The 18,846-nt window shown below is 43.8% G+C and overlaps 1 protein-coding gene across 3 annotated transcripts; it reads left to right on the top strand.

Annotated features, from left to right (window-relative positions):
• Positions 1 to 546: 546 nt before the first annotated feature.
• Positions 547 to 18,701, top strand: FAM174C (family with sequence similarity 174 member C). Of its 3 annotated transcripts, none has more exons than XM_073596905.1 (5): positions 547 to 624; positions 9,590 to 9,704; positions 16,094 to 16,356; positions 18,054 to 18,173; positions 18,277 to 18,701. In XM_073596905.1, exons 2-5 carry the CDS (start codon positions 9,699 to 9,701, stop codon positions 18,278 to 18,280), a joined length of 393 nt encoding a protein of 130 aa, XP_073453006.1. In that variant the 5' UTR covers positions 547 to 624; positions 9,590 to 9,698; the 3' UTR covers positions 18,281 to 18,701. The 3 variants fall into 3 exon arrangements, with proteins under 3 accessions (XP_073453006.1, XP_073452988.1, XP_073452998.1); XM_073596887.1 differs by lacking the exon at positions 547 to 624 and adding an exon at positions 8,709 to 8,865; XM_073596897.1 differs by lacking the exon at positions 547 to 624 and adding an exon at positions 8,710 to 8,956.
• The last annotated feature ends 145 nt before the right edge of the window (positions 18,702 to 18,846 follow it).

Here is an 18,846-nt window from a genome sequence, read left to right as displayed (position 1 = left end):
CACAGTCCAAATGAAGTTAGGAAAGGGTTGGCAGCATCCAAAAGAACTATAGGAAGCTGGATTGTATGTCTGATTCAAAAGACTTATCGTCGGGCTAGTGGTCTTCCGGTTCCAGGGGCAATCAATGCGCACCCAACTCGGGAGATAGCCTCTTCTTAGGTGGCTTTAGCACAGGTCTCCAGAAACAAGTTATCGGGTGTCAAGATGGTCTTCATTTACCACCTTTATGACACATTAAAGCCTTGATCCAGCGGCACTAACTTCTCATGATTTTGGGAAAAAAAAAGTTACAATTTTGTAACCCCAAATAAACTATATCTTTTGCAGCAACCCTCCCTATGAGCAAGTTATTTACCATGTCTATGCTGCCATGGAGGCACCAGGAAAACGGAAAATTTAATACTTGCCTTTCTGTAATTTTCCTTTCCTGCTGTCCATCCATGGCAGCATACGCCCTCCCTTACCGTAATCTGCATTTTTTTTAGACTAGTTACAAGAATGACATGGGGGGGGCAACTCTTTCTTTTATAGAGTTAAAGTGGTCCTGTGGGTTGGTTGTGGGTGGAGCAACCAACCATGTTTATGCTGCCATGGATAGGCACCAGGAAAGGAAAATGAGGAAAGGCAAGTATTCAATTTTCCGTTTTTACTGCAAGGTCTGTGACCCGATTAGGACAGCAGCTCTTTTTTTTCCCTGGCTGCTGCAAGTATTTGACCATCGGATTACTTAAATAATTGTCCTGTAACTACTTACAAAAGCTGTCAGGAGGAACTGGTATTACAGAACTGACAATTTACATATTATGCATTCCCAGCAGTCCCTGCCGTCAGAGAGCTTACAACCCAGGATCCTTATCTCACACATATACATATAACTACTAGGACCAGTTTAGCAAGATCCAATAAACCGACCAGCATGTTTTTGAAGTGTGGGAGGAAATCCACGCAAACACAGGGTGAACATGTAAATAGTGTCCTGAGTGATAGCCAATGAGCTGCCAGGAGCAAGTATTCTACATATCCAGAGCTGCATAATAAGTGCAGTCGCTAGGAAGCTGAGGCTTCTCAATATACAGGCTGCTAGAAAGGTAAGGAGATACTGTAATGCCCCATACACACGAGCGGAAATTCCGCCAGCAAAAGTCCGATGGGAGCTTTTGGTCCAAAAATATGACCGTGTGTATGTTCCATCGGACTTCTGCTGGCGGAATGCCAGCCAGCAAAAGATTGAGTGCATGTTCTCAATTTTTGGGTTGGAAAAAGTTCCGATCTGAAATTCTGATTGTCTGTACCAATTCTGACTCGTCGTAGTGTTGTACGTTACCGCATTCTTGACGGTCGAACAGCGAACTTTTGTGTGACCGTGTGTATGCAAGCCAAGCTTGAGCGGAATTCCGTCGGAAAAACCATCCAAGATTTTTCCAACGGGAATTCCGCTCGTGTGTACACGGCATTAGGCCCTGTTCACACTTGGCAATTTAGAACGGCGGGCAGAATTGGCACGATTCTGCCCTTGGGAGTCCAAATTGCAACAACATTGTGGGAAAAGGCGCAACGCACATTTGGGTGGCATGCACTCGTAATGGAATCCTAAACGCAGTGCAGTTTTGATGCGATTGTCACGCAAAAATCTCAGCAAAATGCACCTGGCTCAGCTTTTTTCAGGCGACAAATGTGTATAGGGCAGCCCTTTCACATGAAAGGGCTGCCCTATGCGTGACACATGAACACAATGTGTGTTTCTGCTACATGAAATGCGAATGGGGGTTCTTTTACAGGTGACTTCTTTGCTTTAAGGAAAAATGTCAACTTTGCTTCTAAGGCCTCATGCACATGAGCAGTTTAAAATGTGCCCAGTGTAAAATCTTAGCATTGCTCCCTACTTGGGGAACTGCAGGTGGCGCTTACAGATGGCCAAAGAAATGAATGGATGCATGCAATTGTACTCTGGTATGCACTAATGCTTTTATACATCGGCCTAAGCATGTGCATAATGCACAAAAGCGTCCTTGAATATCTGGGTACAGCTGCATACAGCTATTTATTTCTTTGGTCAGCAGTAGTGCCACCTGCTGCTGCCCAAGCAGGGAAAAAAGTCAGGTGGTTATGTTAGGCATATTTTAAGCCTCAAACCTGTGCATGAGGCCTATAGGCTCATTTACATGGGTGCTCAGCCCCATACAGAATACAGACATATGTTTATCTTTTTGTACTAGCGCTAAGCGGTGTGTGTGCAGGCAGCATATATAGTTTCATGCACATGCCTAGTGTAAATTTCCCATGCCCAGGGAGCCATGTGCTATACATGGCCAAATTCTTGTAAATGATTATGCTACTTTGCATCGGTGTTTAGCTGGCCATGCACATACAACGTATTTCACAAAAGCAAAACTGCCGTGTTTGGGAAATCCATTGTGTAGTCATTACCCTCCAGCTCCCCGGGCACAGGAAAGTGCTGGGAAATTCACATATAAAATGCATACAAACGTCCATGTGCATGAATCCCTATAAGAGGTGCTCAGCCCGTTACAGTATGAAGAAGTGTTTACCTTTCTGTCCTAGCACTGAGCTGCATCCCTATTGGTGGATAGGCACAGGCAAGTCTGACAGTTACACAGGGATAGGTGCATAGCCCCATAAAAAAACATGCATCATACTTGCGGCAACATTGTTAGGCCCCATTCACACTGCTGCATTACGTTTGTCGCAAGTTTTTGTCACACAACAGCAGAGGGCAGTCTATTCCTTGAAATAAGCTACCCTATGTGCACCAAAGGAAGCTCCAAGACCTTTTCCTGTGTTGAGCTTAGTATGTTTTTTTACCGCACGTTTCGGCAAGCTTGTTGTTCATTTTGCCACATGACAAAATTCACACAGATGTAAATGGGACCTTAAAACAGAAATTCACCCAAAAGGGGAAATTCTGCTTTTCGTCCAACTCTCCCCTTCTATTCCAAGTTTTATGACAAGTACCCACTCCCATCTTCCACTCTGACGTCTAGGTCAATGATGGCAAACCTTGGCACCTCATATTTTTTGGAACTAGATTCCCCATGATGCTCAACTACACTGCAGAGTGCATGGGCATCATGGGTTCCCATCCAGCGGTGAAGTCAAGTTATCATAGAGCTGGCTGGGGACCACACGGTCCCCCAGCCATCTCTATGGTCCTAGGAGGCAGGAAGTGAGGCCATGACGTCACTTCCGGTTCTGGCAAATGTAACCACTGACTTTTTTTGATCTGATGCTTTCCAGGATAGAGGAGCCAACTGGGATTTTATAGACCCCAGATGTCTCCACAAAGAGGACCTGTCATGCCTTATTTTTTATCACAAAGGATGTTTACATTTCTTGTGGTAGGAATAAAAATGATCAAAAAATAATAATTTAAGGGTAAAAATAATAAAATAAATAAAATTAAAAAATTATTTTTAGGCACCCCCGTCCTCGCGCACAGAAGTGAAAACAAACATAGGTCGTACACACACGTAAACAGTGTTTGTGAGGTATGGCTGCACATGTTATAGGGATAGCAATAATTCTAGCGCTAGACATCCTGTGTAAATCTAAAGTGGTAATCTGCAAAAAATGTTAAAGCATTGCCTATGGAGGTTTTAAATAGTGGTGCAACGAAATTTTGCCGAAACATATCGGCCAAATATGGTGTTTTTGACAGGCGGCCAAACAAAAAAAAGTGCCAATAATGGAACCGATAAGGGGGCGGTCCGCCCCGGGTGCCACGTGTCATCCTGGCGAGTCCTCCCCTCCCTCCTCCTCTCCTTGTGAGTGTCATCAGATGCAGCCTCACCAGTGCCCGGTACCGCGATCTCCTGCTGTCACAGAGCTGGATTTGAATCGCCAGGCAGCCGCTGTAACAATGTCACGCCTCCTAGATCGGCTCACTGATCCAATGCCGGGAGTCATAGGAGTAGGTCTAGGAGGCGGGACATTGTTACAGCGGTCGCCCTGCGATTCAAATCCAGCTCTGTGACACAGCCTGAGATTGCACTACCAGGCACTGGTAGGCTGCATCTCATGGGCAACAGTTAGGTTGCATCTCATGGTCAACGGTGAGGCTGCATCTCATGGGCACTGGTGAGGCTGCATTGATCTCTTGTATCATGTCTGCAGTCCCTGACCATCTCCTGTATCATGTCTGCAGTCTCTGATCATCTCCTGAATCATGTCTGCAGTCTCTGACCATCTCCTGTATCATTTCTGCAGTCTCTGACCATCTCCTGTATCATGTCTGCAGTCTCTAACCATCTCCTGTATCATGTCTGCAGTCTCTGACCATCTCCTGTATCATGTCTGCAGTCTCTGGCCATCTCCGGTAGTATGTCTGCAGTCTCTGACCATCTCCTGTATCTTGTCTGCTAGAGGTGCACCGAATGGTAATTTTGCTAATACTATTAGCAAAGTGTTTAAGTTTAAGTAAGAGATTGCAGACATGATGCAAGAGATGGTTAGATACTGAGGACATGATACAAGAGATGGTTAGATACTGAGGACATGATACAAGAGATGGTTAGAGACTGTAGACTGAATTTTTCTTGAGCTTTTCTTGCACTAAAAGGTGCCAATAATGGCCAACAATAAATTCATATTAATTTAAAGTGTAAGTTCACCTTTACAGAAAATCTGTAAGGTCAACTTACACTGGACCCCCTTCCCATCACACCTGGTCCCGCTAACCTGGAGCCCGGCTATCTCGTGTTCTGACAGATCGTATAGCCGCTTTACCAGTCCAGGGATTTGAAATCCCTGCAGCTTTCTCTTCTCTTAGACTGCGGTGACAGGACGGGCTAGGTGGGTTATGATTGGTCGGTGAGGCCCATGTGATGGCGCCGAGCAATTAGAATGCTCCTAATTGTACCTTCTGATGAGGTATGTTTAGGAAATTAAGCCGAGGGGATTTCTAAGACCAGAGCGCTGAGGCGGGGCTATACGAGGTCCCATAGCAGGTGATCGCGGGCTCCAGATCAGCGGGACGGGGGGAGGAGGGGGTCCAGTGTAAGTTCACCTTACAGAATTTACCCTCCTTACCCTTTAAATTGATGATGCTAATTTAAAAGTTGAATATAATACAATTATATATAAAAATATAAATATTTAAAAAAAACTGTCATTTTCGGATAAGTGCATCCTGCATTTTTGGTTTCGGTAACAAAATTTCCATTCGGTGCACCCCTAGTTTTAAAGTATCAGGTTTTGTCGCCATTCCACGAGCATGCGCAATTTTAAAGCGTGACGGGTTAGGCATCCATTTACTTGCCATAACATTTTATTATTATTATTTCAATCTAGGAGGGAGGGCCAAGTGATACAAAAGGTAATAGCTGTGGGGGATGATTTGATGGAGAAAGTAAAAGTACAGTTGGTAGGTGGGGGCCGGATAGGCTTCTCTGAAGAGGAGGGTTCTCAGGGAGTGTCTAAAAGCAAGCAAAATAGGAGATAGTCGGACAGATTGGGGTAGGGAGTTCCAGAGGATGGGAGAGGCTCGGGAAAAATCCTGGAGGCGAGCATTGGGGGAGGTGATGAGAGAACTAGAGAGCAGGAGGTCTTGGGAGGAACATATTTTATATTTTACAAAAAATTGGGTTATATATTGTTATTTGCATTAAAATTCATTAAACGTTTATTTTTTTTCCAAAAGAATTTCATTTGAAAAATCATTGCGCAAATACCATGTGACATAAAAAAAAAAATTAAAATTGCACCACCCACTATTTTATTCTCTAGTGTAGTGCTTTAAAATATATATGTTTGGGGGTTCTGAGTAATTTTCTAGCAAAAAATGTTTTTAAATGTAGGAGAGAAATGTCAGAATTGACCTGGGCTGGAAGTAGTTAATGGCATTCCAAAACGCTGCTAATAAACATCATACTGTCCCAAATTTCCCTGGACATTCCCAGGATTTAGACATTTTTCCCAGTTTTTGCGATTCCCGGGAAATCCTTGTTTTCCTGATTTTTTACCTCCGCCGCTAGAGGTCCAGCTCCACAATGTCTCCACCAACTGCCATTTTACAGAAGACCGGAAAGCCGAGAACAAACAAGAGGCCGGGTGGCTGCCAATAGAAATTGAGCTGCGGCGCTGCCCACCCCCTGCCCCGCTACCGGTCTGTCTGTGACCTGTTGTGGAAAAGGCCGCGGGGCGGGGGGTGGGCGGCGCCGCAGCTCAATATCTATTGACAGCCACCCGGCCGGCTCTGCCTATTTTGTTCCACTCTGCCTGTTACTCAGTTCTGGTGTTCTGTAATAGCGGTGGAGAGAGTCTCCGCTGCTGGGGGATACTTGATGTAAGGGGGGCTGCTCCACTGGGGGACACCTGATGTAATGGGGGCTGCTCCACTTGGGGATACCTGATGTAAGGGGGGCTACTCCACTGGGGGACACCTGATGTAAGGGGGGGCTGCTCCACTGGGAGACACCTGATGTAAGGGGGGGCTGCTCCACTGGGAGACACCTGATGTAAGGGGGGGCTGCTCCACTGGGGGACACCTGATGTAAGGGGGGCTGCTCCATTGGGGGACACCTGATGTAAGGGGGGCTGCTCCACTGGGTGACACCTGATGTAAGAGGGGCTGCTCCACTGGGGGACACCTGATGTAAGGGGGGGCTGCTCCACTGGGGGACACCTGATGTAAGGGGGGGCTGCTCCACTGGGGGACACCTGATGTAAGGGGGGGCTGCTCCACTGGGGGACACCTGATGTAAGGGGGCTGCTCCACTGGGGGATACCTGATGCAAGGGGGGCTGCTCTACTGGGGGATACCTGATGTAAGGGGGACAACGCTGGGTGATACCTGAAGTAAGGGGGGCTCCACTGGGGGGATACCTGATGTAAGGGGGACACCACTGGGGGATACCTGATGTAAGTGAGGCTTCACTGGGGAATACCTGATGTAAGAGGGTTCCACTGGGGGATACCTGATGTAAGGGGGACATTGCTGGGGGATACCTGATGTAAGAGGGGGCTCCAGTGTGGGATACCTGATGTAAAGGGAGACTCTGCTGGGAATGACTGGTGTAAAGAGGGACTCTTCTGGGAATGCCTGGTGTAAAGAGGGACTCCAGTGGGAATGCCTGGTGTAAGGAGGGACTCCACTGGGAATGCCTGGTGTAAGGAGGGACTCCACTGGGAATGCCTGATGTAAGGAGGGACTCCACTGGGGACACCTGATGTAAGGAGGGACTCCGCTGGGGACACCTGATGTAAGGAGGGACTCCGCTGGGGACACCTGATGTAAGGAGGGACTCTGCTGGGAATGCCTGGTGTATGGAGGGACTTTTCTGGGAATGCCTGGTGTAAAGAGGGACTCTGCTAGGGACACCTGAGGGCAGGCGATGTGGCAAGTGACACGCTCAGGGCTTCCACTAATTCTACATTATGGTGAGTTGAACTATTTAATTTTATATTACAATGTAATAATAGTAATAATGCGCTTCAATCATCCTGACACCATAACAACCATGGTGACGGGATGATTGAAGTGCTAACACCAGGTGTATCTTTATCTGCCGATTGTTAAACTTTCTGAAATACACATATTTCTATTGTGGTGTAGGATCTGGGCCTGCTGTCCCTTCATCCCTTTCTTTTCTCTGTTTCTCCCTCCATCCCTTGTTCATCTCAGACTCTAACCACACCCCTTTGAGCCACGCCCCTTTAAGCCATACCCAATATTTATTTTTATTTACCCCCACTACGTCACACCTACAAACACATGCCCCGCCCCCTGATTATAATAATACTCCACCTACAGACAAAAAAGTGTCCCTATAATTTTTTTTACAATGTTGGCAACTATGAAACATCGAATTTGTAGTGCCAAAACGTGCAAAGCTCAATGCTGGAAAAGGTCCCGGAGCTTCTTTTGCCGTGTATGTCGCACATAGGACAGCCTATTAAAATGAATGAGTTACCTTCTAACATTGTGCAAAAAAAAGCACTGACATACACGATGCAACAGTGCAAATGCATAGCTCCCAACTGTCCCTGATTTGGAACAAAGTCCCCCTGTCCCTCTTTTGTCCCTCGTTTTGGTCCGATCAATATAGTTTTATATGAACTGCAACTTTGATCAGTTTTTATCTTTCAAAAACTGTTTCCCAGTGCTAAACCTTTCATCTAATTTCTAAATTGCTACATTTGCAAGTTTCAAAAGCCAATATAAAGGAATAGTAATGGTAAAAAAAAATACTTGTGGGTTTAATTAATCTTTTTTTTGTACAATTCTCCTTTAAGGGGTGTGGCAGGGATGTGTCCTATGCCTACATACTTTTGCTAGTAAGTGTCCCTCGTTCACATCTCAAAAAGTTGGGAGGTATGTAAATGGAGCCTTGTATAGGTTGCCTGTTCACAACTACAAATGCATAAGCAGCTCTTCGTGGCTGTACAGGGGGCTGTGTCAACTGTCACCCCCCCCCCCCTTCTTTGCACTTGAGCTATCTTATTGGTCCTTGAATGTAGTTAGCAGCCATCTTGACCAGTAGGATACTCGGGGATGGGCTGACCCACCTCAAGCGGAAAAATACGTTCCCATACGCAGTCTAGCACCTGCATATGCGGGTATATACCTCACACTGAAGCGACGAATCACGTTGTCACATGACACACATATAAAGCTTAAGAAACACCGCCCCCATCCCTTATTCGGCGACGAACGGTCACGTGCACGTGGAAACCGCCTCTAAAGCTTACCATCCTACCAATAGAAACACTTGCTGGACGATGACGTGTGCTGAGACGAAAGTCGAGGGAGGAAGTGGATTTGTCTGGTACTAAGTGGCCGGTCACCGAATATAAACCGCCGGTGGTGTTCAGTAAAGCAGCCTGGAGGCTGGCTAATGCCATTGTTTGGTATGAGGGGGAAGGGAGAGTCAGTTGTACCGGATTTTGTAGGAGCCTGACGTGTGTCAACACAGCTTCTCTGTGCACATTGATCCTATTAGTACGTTCTTCGCGGTACAGACTGCCAGGATCGATCAACTGCAGTAACTTACACTAGAAGGCAATAAAAACAGAGGATTGGGGTAGGGGGAGATGAATGGCGTAAAGATTCAGCAGTGGCTGTTTGTTCAGTCAGTGTGAGCAATGCTTTTACCTCAGTTCCTTTATTTCAACAAAGTATGCAGCAGCAGCAGTGTGTGTGTGTGTGTGTGTGTCTCGATAGATATAAAGTTCAGAGGGTGAGGTGCATGTCGGTCATTGTAAAAAGTGCAAGCAATCAAGCCTTCCCAAGGGCTTATATTATACAATTATTTTTGTGCAGCAATCCCTCATGAATGGGAAAAAAAAAAAAAATATTTCTCCATCAGCAGGGTTGTCAAACTGACGGCCCTCCAGCTGTTGCGGAACTACAAGTCCAATCATGCCTCTGCCTGTGGGAGACGTGCTTGTAGCTGTCAGCCTTGCAATGCCTCATGGGACTTGTAGTTCTGCAACAGCTGTAGGGCCGCCAGTTTGACACTTTTAAAGAGAGACTCCAGCTTCCGCACTTTTTTGGGGTTCTTGATTGGATGTGCTAAATAGTTTTTCTTGCAGATGGTTGCATTGACCTTTTTTCTATTTGTATCTCTTTCAGTGACTTGAATATTGCAAAAACCTAAATCTACAAGGACTACTGTTTTACCTGTTGTTTTCCCTAACCTGCTGCTGCCGCCTCAAGGCAGAGATCTCATCTGCAGTGCGATATGGAGGTTTGTATATGTGGAAATTGAAGAAGGCCTCTCCTACAGCCCCCACATCCAATCGCTGGCTACATCTTGCCGCCTTCACCTCATTCTCCCCTACCTAACACCACAAAAAAACTTATTCAATCCTTGGTTATTTTATGACTTGATGACTGCAACTCCCTCATCACTGACCTACCTTTGCACAGGCTATCCCCCCTTCAGTCTGTTACAAATGCTACTGCTGCTAGTTTAATACACCTCACTAACTGATCTGTAAATGTTACTCCCCACTGACAATCCCTTCACTGGCTTCCCCTACCCCATTGTATAACATTCAAAATATTAACCACAGCATACAAGGCCAGCCACAACATTGCCCCAGCTACATCTGCAGTTATTGCCCAAATCATCCTCTGCTCCCTAGCTCCTTTCTTACCTCCTCCCATGCTTGCCTCTAGGACTTTTCCATAGCCTCTCCCATCCTCTAGAACCCCCTGCCCCTGTATGTCCAGTCAACCCCTACCCTGTCCGCCTTTAGGCGATCCCTGAAAACTCACCTATTCAGGGAAGCCTACCCCCACCTCTACCTGAGAACTGTACCCGCGTCACCTCCATCAGATCATCCCCTGCAGCTATTACCTTTTGTACCACCTCCCTCTCCCTTTTGAGAATGTAAGCTCCATGAGCAGGGCCCTCCTATTCATTCTGCATTGTAATTGTACTGTCCCCTCTCCTCATTGTAAAGCACTGGGTAAACTGTTTGTGCTATATACATTCTGTATTTTAATAATGTGAGTGCAAATGTGGCCATACACTATACAATCTTGATTGTACAATCTTTTTTAGCTCTACCATTAGCCCTCGTTCACACTGAACGTAGGTTTTGAACTCGCATGATTTCAAACATGCATTTCAGTGCGAGTTCAGGGGTGGTTTGAAAGACATCTGTGCTGGTTCATGCAGAAATATGTATTGAAATCACTGCTGAAGTCGCCAAAAGTACTACAGGAACTACTTTTGTAAATCAGTGTGGCGCAGCAAAGTCTGCGTCGCACCGCTTGGGACAGTGCCATTGCTGGCAATAGGCTGTGATTTGACATGTCAAATCGCACCGATGTGAACTGGGTCGAAATCATGTAGCGCAAGGGCCTGTCTGATTTTATGCTAATTTAGTGGTTTGTTTAAAGTGGTTATAAAGGCTATTTTTCTAAAATAATAAACATGGTTTTTAGGGATGTGGAAATTAACGATTAATTCCTCGATTAATCGTTAATTTTTTTGATCGGTAAGCTGCCTGCCCTGGGGCCGCTTTGGGCCAAGCTGTGGCTGCAGCACTCCGCTTCCTCCTCCTCCACTATATGTCATACACAGTCTGCAGGCATCTCCCGCTGTGTGTCTCTGAACTGAGTGTGAAAACTTTGGCCGCGCTGTGAGAAAAGTCCCGCCCTCCTAGATCAGCTCGTGTGATAGACGCAGTGTTCTGTCTATCACACGAGCTGATCTAGGAGGAGGGCGGGATTTTTCTCACAGCACGGCCAAAGTTTTCACACTCAGCTCATAGACACACAGCGGGAGATGCCCGCAGACTGTGTAATCCAGACACAGGCACTGACTGCAGTGAATAAAAAGTAAAAATAAAAAAGCACCACTTATATGAATCTGCACGTGTCCAATCTATCAAGCAATAAATCAAAACGATTCGTCAATGAGACAGGCTACCTCCCAAGTAGCAAAAAAAAAATATACAGGTGAAAAAAGAAAGAGACCAGAGTGGCCCCAGGAATGCAAACAGAGGGAGAAGCTACCACGTAATAAGATAAATTGCAAATGACTTTATTAAAAAATTGCACAAAAGTTAAAATGAAGGTCCCACATATGTGGTGTAAAGTTCCTCCGCAATATCTACTGAGACGCTGAAACAAACATAATAATAACATACTGTAGGCAATAAAACGTTGTATAATTAAAAATAGACGCTGGTGAAGTAAACCTTCCCCTGAGTCTCCGAGCTGGACCTGCCTGTAATCGTTGCAGACCTAGTACTGGATGACATAGGGCAATGTCCGCTTAGGTTTATAGAACAGCTGTAGAATGTCCCAAGTTGTTGCTGGAAATATATATGCCCAAACTAGGGCTTGAATAGTTTCATGTATGTGCTTCAATGTAAACGAATAGGGTACATAAATAGAATTCCGCTGCTTGATTGGGACAGTGAATGCATCACAGTGATAGTCCTACCAGTGTGGATATAGTCAATGCACATACATACTGTATGTTGTTTAACATTCTCCTGAATGATCAGAAATGGAGTGTGCCTGATCCAATAGGGTTGGATTAAATACTGAAGACAGATCAATGATGATAATATGGACACAATTACCGTGTCTTTGTAAAGCGCTAACCAGCCAAAAGTCTATACGGAGTGGGCAAGTGTAAAAACATGCACCGAAGTATTGAACCAGTCCATGTGGGGTTCTTACCCGTCCTTGGGCTGTGCGGTTTGGCCAGCAGGCGTCTTCCGTGAGTCAGGCATGAGTGGGCCTGGCTAGCCGGGACAGACTCTCGTCGAGATGTCTCTTGCTTCCAGCAGGGGAATCAGCTGTTCGCGCTGGAGAACACAGGATCCAATTGCATCCGGGTCAAGTGTGCAGATCACTCCACTGGTATTCAACCAGTAGAGGGCACTAGCTCAAAGATCTGTGTCATACTAGAGAATGTCCATATGCAGTGTCACCGTGCTGACAACGGTATAGGCTTGCCTGGGAACAGAGAGGGAGGAGCCCTCAGCGTCTATGGCATCGCTATGACATACCTATACCGTTGTCCGCAAGGTGACACAGACCCTAACCAGCCAATCCAAGTGGCTGGGTACCATGTAATTGCTGTGATTTATTAGTTTGGATCCCTCCCTTTCCTACAAGGGAAGGACAAAAATTGAGCATTTTTGAATGGGCACAGAATGAATGGATTGGCAGCTGCTAATCCATTCACTCTGTTGCAGAGATCAGTTGCCCCCCCCCCTTTCCCTACACGTATTAGCAATAATGCTTTGTCCATATGACCTGTATATTAACTCCTTATTCCCTTATCTTGCCTATCTGCACATTTACCCCTTCACCTCCATCCTGCCACTGTATGTGACCAGTATATTATCTCCTTCACTTCCTTATTCCTCTGTATATGGCCTGTCCATTAATGTATCTAGTTCACCAATCTCATGTTCCATGTGATGTTCCATGTGTAACCCCTTTTGGTACTGTTTCTTCATTTTCCAAAAAAGTGGCAAAAAATTCGATCATCTTGGTGTGTCTACTTTCCAAAAAAGGCAAGAAGTATTACTTGTCAACAGCACACCAAGGATCTCCACAATGGGTCCAAAGCTATATTTGGCAGTCCTATCATGGTTACATTCTGAAGATCCTTGGTGTGCTGGTGACCTGCTTTTTAACCTGGAATGGGTTTCCAGCCAGTTGGTCTCTGCAGCACCTATTTACATTTACAGCCAACTTCAGGAACGTGTGCGTTGGGAATATTGTACTTTCCAAAAAAAAGGGTCATTTTGGGAGTTTTCGTACTATGTTGGCCTTTTCTTTTTAACCGAGAGTAGGGGAAATGTGTTTGGTTGGTTTGTTGTGTTTTTTTTTTTTTTTTCTCCCCATTTTTATAACAAAAAATAAAAAACCCACCAGTTATTAAATATCACCAAAAGAAAGCTCTATTTGGGTACAGTGCTGCATGGCAGAGTGATTGCCCATCAAACTATCACAATATATATAAACCCAGATTATTTGTGTGTGTATATATGGCTCCCTTTTTGGCTTTGCAAATGCTGTTCAAGTTTTGTTTATAGGTGTGAGTTAAATGTTTAAAGCAAAACTACACTGCCTCTAAGTGCCACAAACTGAAAACGTTATTTATTTCATGATATTCAAAACAAACTCGCTCATTTATGTCTTCGTGCTTTATTTATGATCCATATAGCATTTACTTCCCAAAATCCATCTGCGCTTAGCTCAGCCATGCAGGTAGGAGTGTGTGTTTAGCCAAGAAAACCCCTCCTCCCTTTCTGGAGGCTCATTATGGCCTAGGCCTGGAAACCAGAAAGTAACTGCAGAAATGTGTTAAAAAAAAAAAAAAAAAAAAATGCGCGCTGCTGGTTAATTTACAGCTGCTCTGACCAGCAGCTGGGAAATTGACTTGCTGTAAATGTAACTGTCCTTTTGGTGGACTGTTTGGCCTATTACAGTTGGGGGGGAATAACTGATCTTCTGGCAGGGCCAACAGGTAACAAAACTGAGTTGCAAGGGGAAAATTCACTAAAACTGATGTTTAAGGGTAGTCTTGTGAGTGTCATTTTGCCTAGATTTACTTTGATTTGAACACTGACAGATTTTTTTTTAAGGGTGAACCTTAAGAATAAAGGCTAAGTTCACCTTTAACAGAAAATGGCCTATGTGGCTAAAGGACCCCTGTAGATATTACAACTGTGCAGGTTTGTAAATTGTTCTTTCGTTTTGCTGTTCTACCTGTAGGCCATTTGAACCTGACCTCTCGTTAGCAACCCCCATGTCCTGCCTTGTTGCTTGCTTGATGGTTTTAGTTCCTGTAATGTGTGTCCTAACATGTTTCACATCCTAGCAACAAGGCAGAATATGTAGGTTACTAACTGGAAGTTTTTCAGCCCGGCTTCCGGAAAGGCTCAACTTATGACCATTTTACAAAGCTGTACCATTTATTATCTGCTGGGACCCCTTGACTGCAAAGGCTATTTTTTGGGAAAGGTGAACTTGGTCATTAAACATCTTGCCTAAGAGGAGAACACCACAAATGCCTGCTACTACCTCTTATAGCTGAGAAAAAAAAAAAATCTATAATCAAGTGCTATACTGTGTGAAATGCATTCAGGCTCACTTCTTCTGCTGCAAGTCTGTGATTCATGTAACAATCCATTGCAATAAAGAAGTTGAGTTTTGCTAGAGTGTGGTCATCTATATAAACTTGTACGTGGACAAAAAAAAAAATCTTCCTTCATTTAGTTCAGGACCTCAATAACACGGTTGCTGTGGCCCATACAACTTTGAATTGGATGTGTGTTTTATGCAGGTTAGACCATTAGGTTCTGGGTGCAGGCAGCCTATGTAACACTATGGGGACACAGCGGCTGTACAGACACAGCCACCTGTCCTAACTTGACAGATGTGCAGTGGCAGGTGAGCGGCTCTGAACGCCAACTGTGTGATCGTCTGTACAGCTGCTGTTCCCCCATAGGGTTGCATAGGCTGCCTGCAGCTAGCTCCAGCTACATAAACAAACCGCTGATTCTTGTTTTGTGGGCCACAGTGCCTGTGTGAAGAAGGCCTCATTTTGTTACTGGGACCTGACTTGCCCAGATTTGATGGCTAAGCTCTTCCAACTGCCATTCACCTGTCTATTTAGAGTGACTTACTGGCTACTGAGGTAGTTGACAGGGCTTGGACATGAAGCCAGAGGAATTCAGGCTCCAGTAACAAAGTGAAACTAAATCGGAGAGGGTGACTGCAGAAGCCTTTTTTGGGCAATAAATTCAATAGCATGCATCTTGTGGTATCTGCTCTTGGGCAACACTTTAAACTTGTGTTGCATTTCAGAGTTTAGGTGTAAAGAACTTCACTAAGCACGATTTTCACATACACTAACCCTGATTCAATTTCTAATAGGCAATGACCTTATGTGAAAAACCGGTTATGGTGACACCTTTCCTCAAGGCACTCTACACTTCTAGAAGAATGCAAAAAATTTCAGCATAGCATGGCTATTGATGTTGGGGACAAGCCCAATTCTATCATCTAACCCACTGACTCTTGTTGATTAGCATTTTTAAAACTTCCTTTTGTGCTCAAATAAGTGTTAAAAATGCACCACCCAGCAATGGCTATATTTGACCTACTTTTCCTACATTGCAAGCATATATCAATAGGCCTTGGTCTCTCCAATGCAAATTTAGTCAATCTCTGCCTCAGAATGGTCATGTCAACTACACCATTGAAGTAAAAGAAAATCTATAGACTTGCTCTTGACATGTGCTTCAAAAGCAGGAAAACAATGCCTGTATGTACTGCATATTGCAATGAATGTGCAGAACTTGGAAGTATTTGATATATTGGGTAAATGTCAATGAGAAGAATCGCTTACTAGCTCTTGGTATCTCTTGGGTACTCTAGCTGTCAGATCTCTACAGCTGCGTTCCATGCCCACCATTCTACTATGCCTGCCACCCTTTGGTCTTCTGCTTTTCTCATGGAGCGCCTAAATAATCAGTTCATCAATTTTCACCTCTTGCTGAAAAGCCAGTTTGAGTAGAATGACACAAATGGATTCTACAGATCTGTCTGCTTTGCTAATGTATAGTAATAGCCATTCTTTTGTTTCTACAGACATGGATTTGTGCATGTTGTTTGATCCTACTTGTGGCTGACCGTTTGAGTACTCAAGAGGTAGCAGACAATGTGAATGCTCAAGAGGTTAACGTTACACATGTTACAGTCACAACAGGAAGACCTCTTACTACCAACTTTTCTACTACAAGCCATGTGCAGCTTTCATTTTTTAACAATTATAAAATGTTGCAGAGAGCATTCTATGTTCTAATTGGAATCAGCGTCTTGGCTGTACTGTACTTTGTCATACGGACCTGTAGGTGAGAAAACCATTATGTTATCTAGGTCTTGCTGATCTATATGTTGACTTTGACCTTGGTGGTTACCTTGTCTTATTATGATGCTCCGAGGTTTGCTGAAACTACCACAAAACAGAAATTGGGTTAAAATGTGGCAAGTGTTTGAATGCTACCTAATGTTAAAATAATTTGCTATTTGTTTTAAAAAAAATATATATTTGTGCATGTTGAGCCAGTATACCTACTCTACTGTCCATTCTAAACACTGTTCTACTGTGAAAGAAATAAAGTAAAAAAAAAAAAACTACACCAACAAGCATCCAGGTTTGGTAGTCAGTGAGCAGAAAAGCCCATGAAATGATAATCAAATATCTGAAACTGTTGTAAACTGATGGTGCACTAGTTGCCTGAAGAGCCAGTCACCAAGCCCTGTAATTTCACGTACCTTTTTAATCCAGTAGAAAGGCTTCTTGGTTCAACGTGAAGAAAAATGAGATCTTAATGACCTCAAATAACTTTTTCACTAACTTGAAGACATTGTACACTTTCCAGCGTTTGTTGTTTTTAACTAGGTATTAGTTTAGTTATAGTCCTGTGCTGTTTGCATTTATTATTATTCAGGATTTATATAGTGGCAACAGTTTGTGCAGCACTTTAAAACGTGAGGGCAGACAGTATAGCTGCAATTCAATACAGGAGGAATCAGAGGGCCCTGCTCGTTTAGAGCTTACAATCTTAAAGGGAGGGTCAAGTGATAGAAAAGGTAATAACTGTGGGTGATGTGCTGATGGAGAAAATAAAAGTTGTTAGATGGAGGCAGAATAGGCTTCTCTGAACAGAATAGTTTCCAGGGATCGCCTAAAAGTTACCTTGTCATAATGAGCTGTAGTGTCATGGCTGATCGATTCCTTTGTTCATGTATTGCTGCAGCTAGCCTGTCCTTCTGCGCAAAGGGGACAGGACAATGTCCTGTTCGAGGCACACAGAGTTCAGTGTATGCCTAGCCATCACAAATGTAGAAGTGCTAATATGATGAAACGCATCATCTCCCAGCTGCATGTCTGTGAGCCTGTGCATGCTTGTCTGTGTCAGGTCTAATTACTGTGTAGCTATCACCTGCATGAGCACTAGACTGGGATCCCCCAGGGATTGTGGGATATATGGTTTCTTCAAAGGAAGTGTCAGGTCTCAGACTACAGACCAAGGTTTTGCATTACCCAGTGCATTGCTATGCCTCATGTTTCAACACAAACAGAAATTGCTCACACAAGAATGTGAAGATTTACTCTAAGATAGGCTGTGCATGCAGGTCTACAATGACACAGCGAAACTACATGATCAATGCAAATCTTATGCAGGTGAAAAAATGCAGGGTGCAGTTTGGAATGTTTTAAAGCCTAAGTGCAACTAAGTAAGTTAAATGTGCTGATGCCTTTTAGGAGAAATCCTCCTTGTCCATGCCCTCCACCATAATCTACCAGTGCCGTAGTACAGCATTCATGAAAGGAGGAGCTGGGCAGAAAAAGCTGGGTATAGTTGTGCACTCTTGATGAGAGCCTCTGATGGCCCATTACTGCTATAAATAGGGAGAAGGCATCAGCACAAGTGACACATCCTACTGACTGTAAGTTATGTCCTTTTTTTTTTTTTTTTTTTTTTTTTTTTAACACTACACTTAGGCTTTAGCATGCCTTTTTAACAAAATTTCCTTTCTACAGTATAAAAAAGAAACCACAAAGAAAGAAATATGGACTTCTTTCTGACTATGATGAAAACATGGAGCTGGGATCTATGGAAAGTGATGAAGAGAAAATCTTTGAATCCAAAAACATAAGAAGGTAAGTACTAGCAGTTTTAAGGAATTTGGAAAATTGACATTGCAGTTTTTTAAATTTTTTACGTTTTTTTTTTTTTTTTTGTTTTTTTTTGTTTCATTGACAGGTGATTAGTGACCTCTTTGTGCCTCATGGTCTACTAACAATTCCCCAGCCTTCTGTCCTTGTGATGGCACAGGCTGATTCCTGCAAGATCTGTGTTTTGAGGGGACATGAGTATATGTGAACTGCATTGTACTAATTCAACAGTGCCACCTTTTGGGAGGATAAAAGCTAATTTAAAAAAACAAATCAATAAAGGGCACTTATGGTTCTCTGACACGTGCACAAAACGCATTCAATTTACGCAATGTGGACTTTTGCTGATTTTTCTTTTTAACTTGATCTTGCATCATTTTGCCAAGGAGTTCTGGCAGAAGCTATTAATATGCATCTCATTGTAGTAGCCTGTGCAGGATATTTTGTAACAAACTTTATTTTTTCAATGCAAACTTTTTATATAGTATATGAATAAAACATTTTGGTTCTCAAGCTTCCAGTCCTGTATGGTGATTGAGTGAAGACAAAGTTACCTGCTTGTTGGATTTATAATGAAATTATAGCTAGCAGCAAATGTGTTACATCTGGATTAATTTTTTTTTAAATTTTCACTTAAACTCTGTCACCATTTTTATTT

The sequence above is a fragment of the Aquarana catesbeiana genome, linkage group LG01, assembly GCF_042186555.1.
Source record: "Aquarana catesbeiana isolate 2022-GZ linkage group LG01, ASM4218655v1, whole genome shotgun sequence".
Classification (NCBI taxonomy): Eukaryota; Metazoa; Chordata; class Amphibia; order Anura; family Ranidae; genus Aquarana; species Aquarana catesbeiana.
This window is presented reverse-complemented; position numbering and strand designations above follow the sequence as displayed.

Bases quoted from the DNA above. Each gene is read 5' to 3' on its own strand.
- FAM174C (XM_073596905.1), top strand. The intron at 16,357-18,053 runs GTGAGAAAACCA...TCCTTTCTACAG, and splicing joins TTTGTCATACGGACCTGTAG to TATAAAAAAGAAACCACAAA.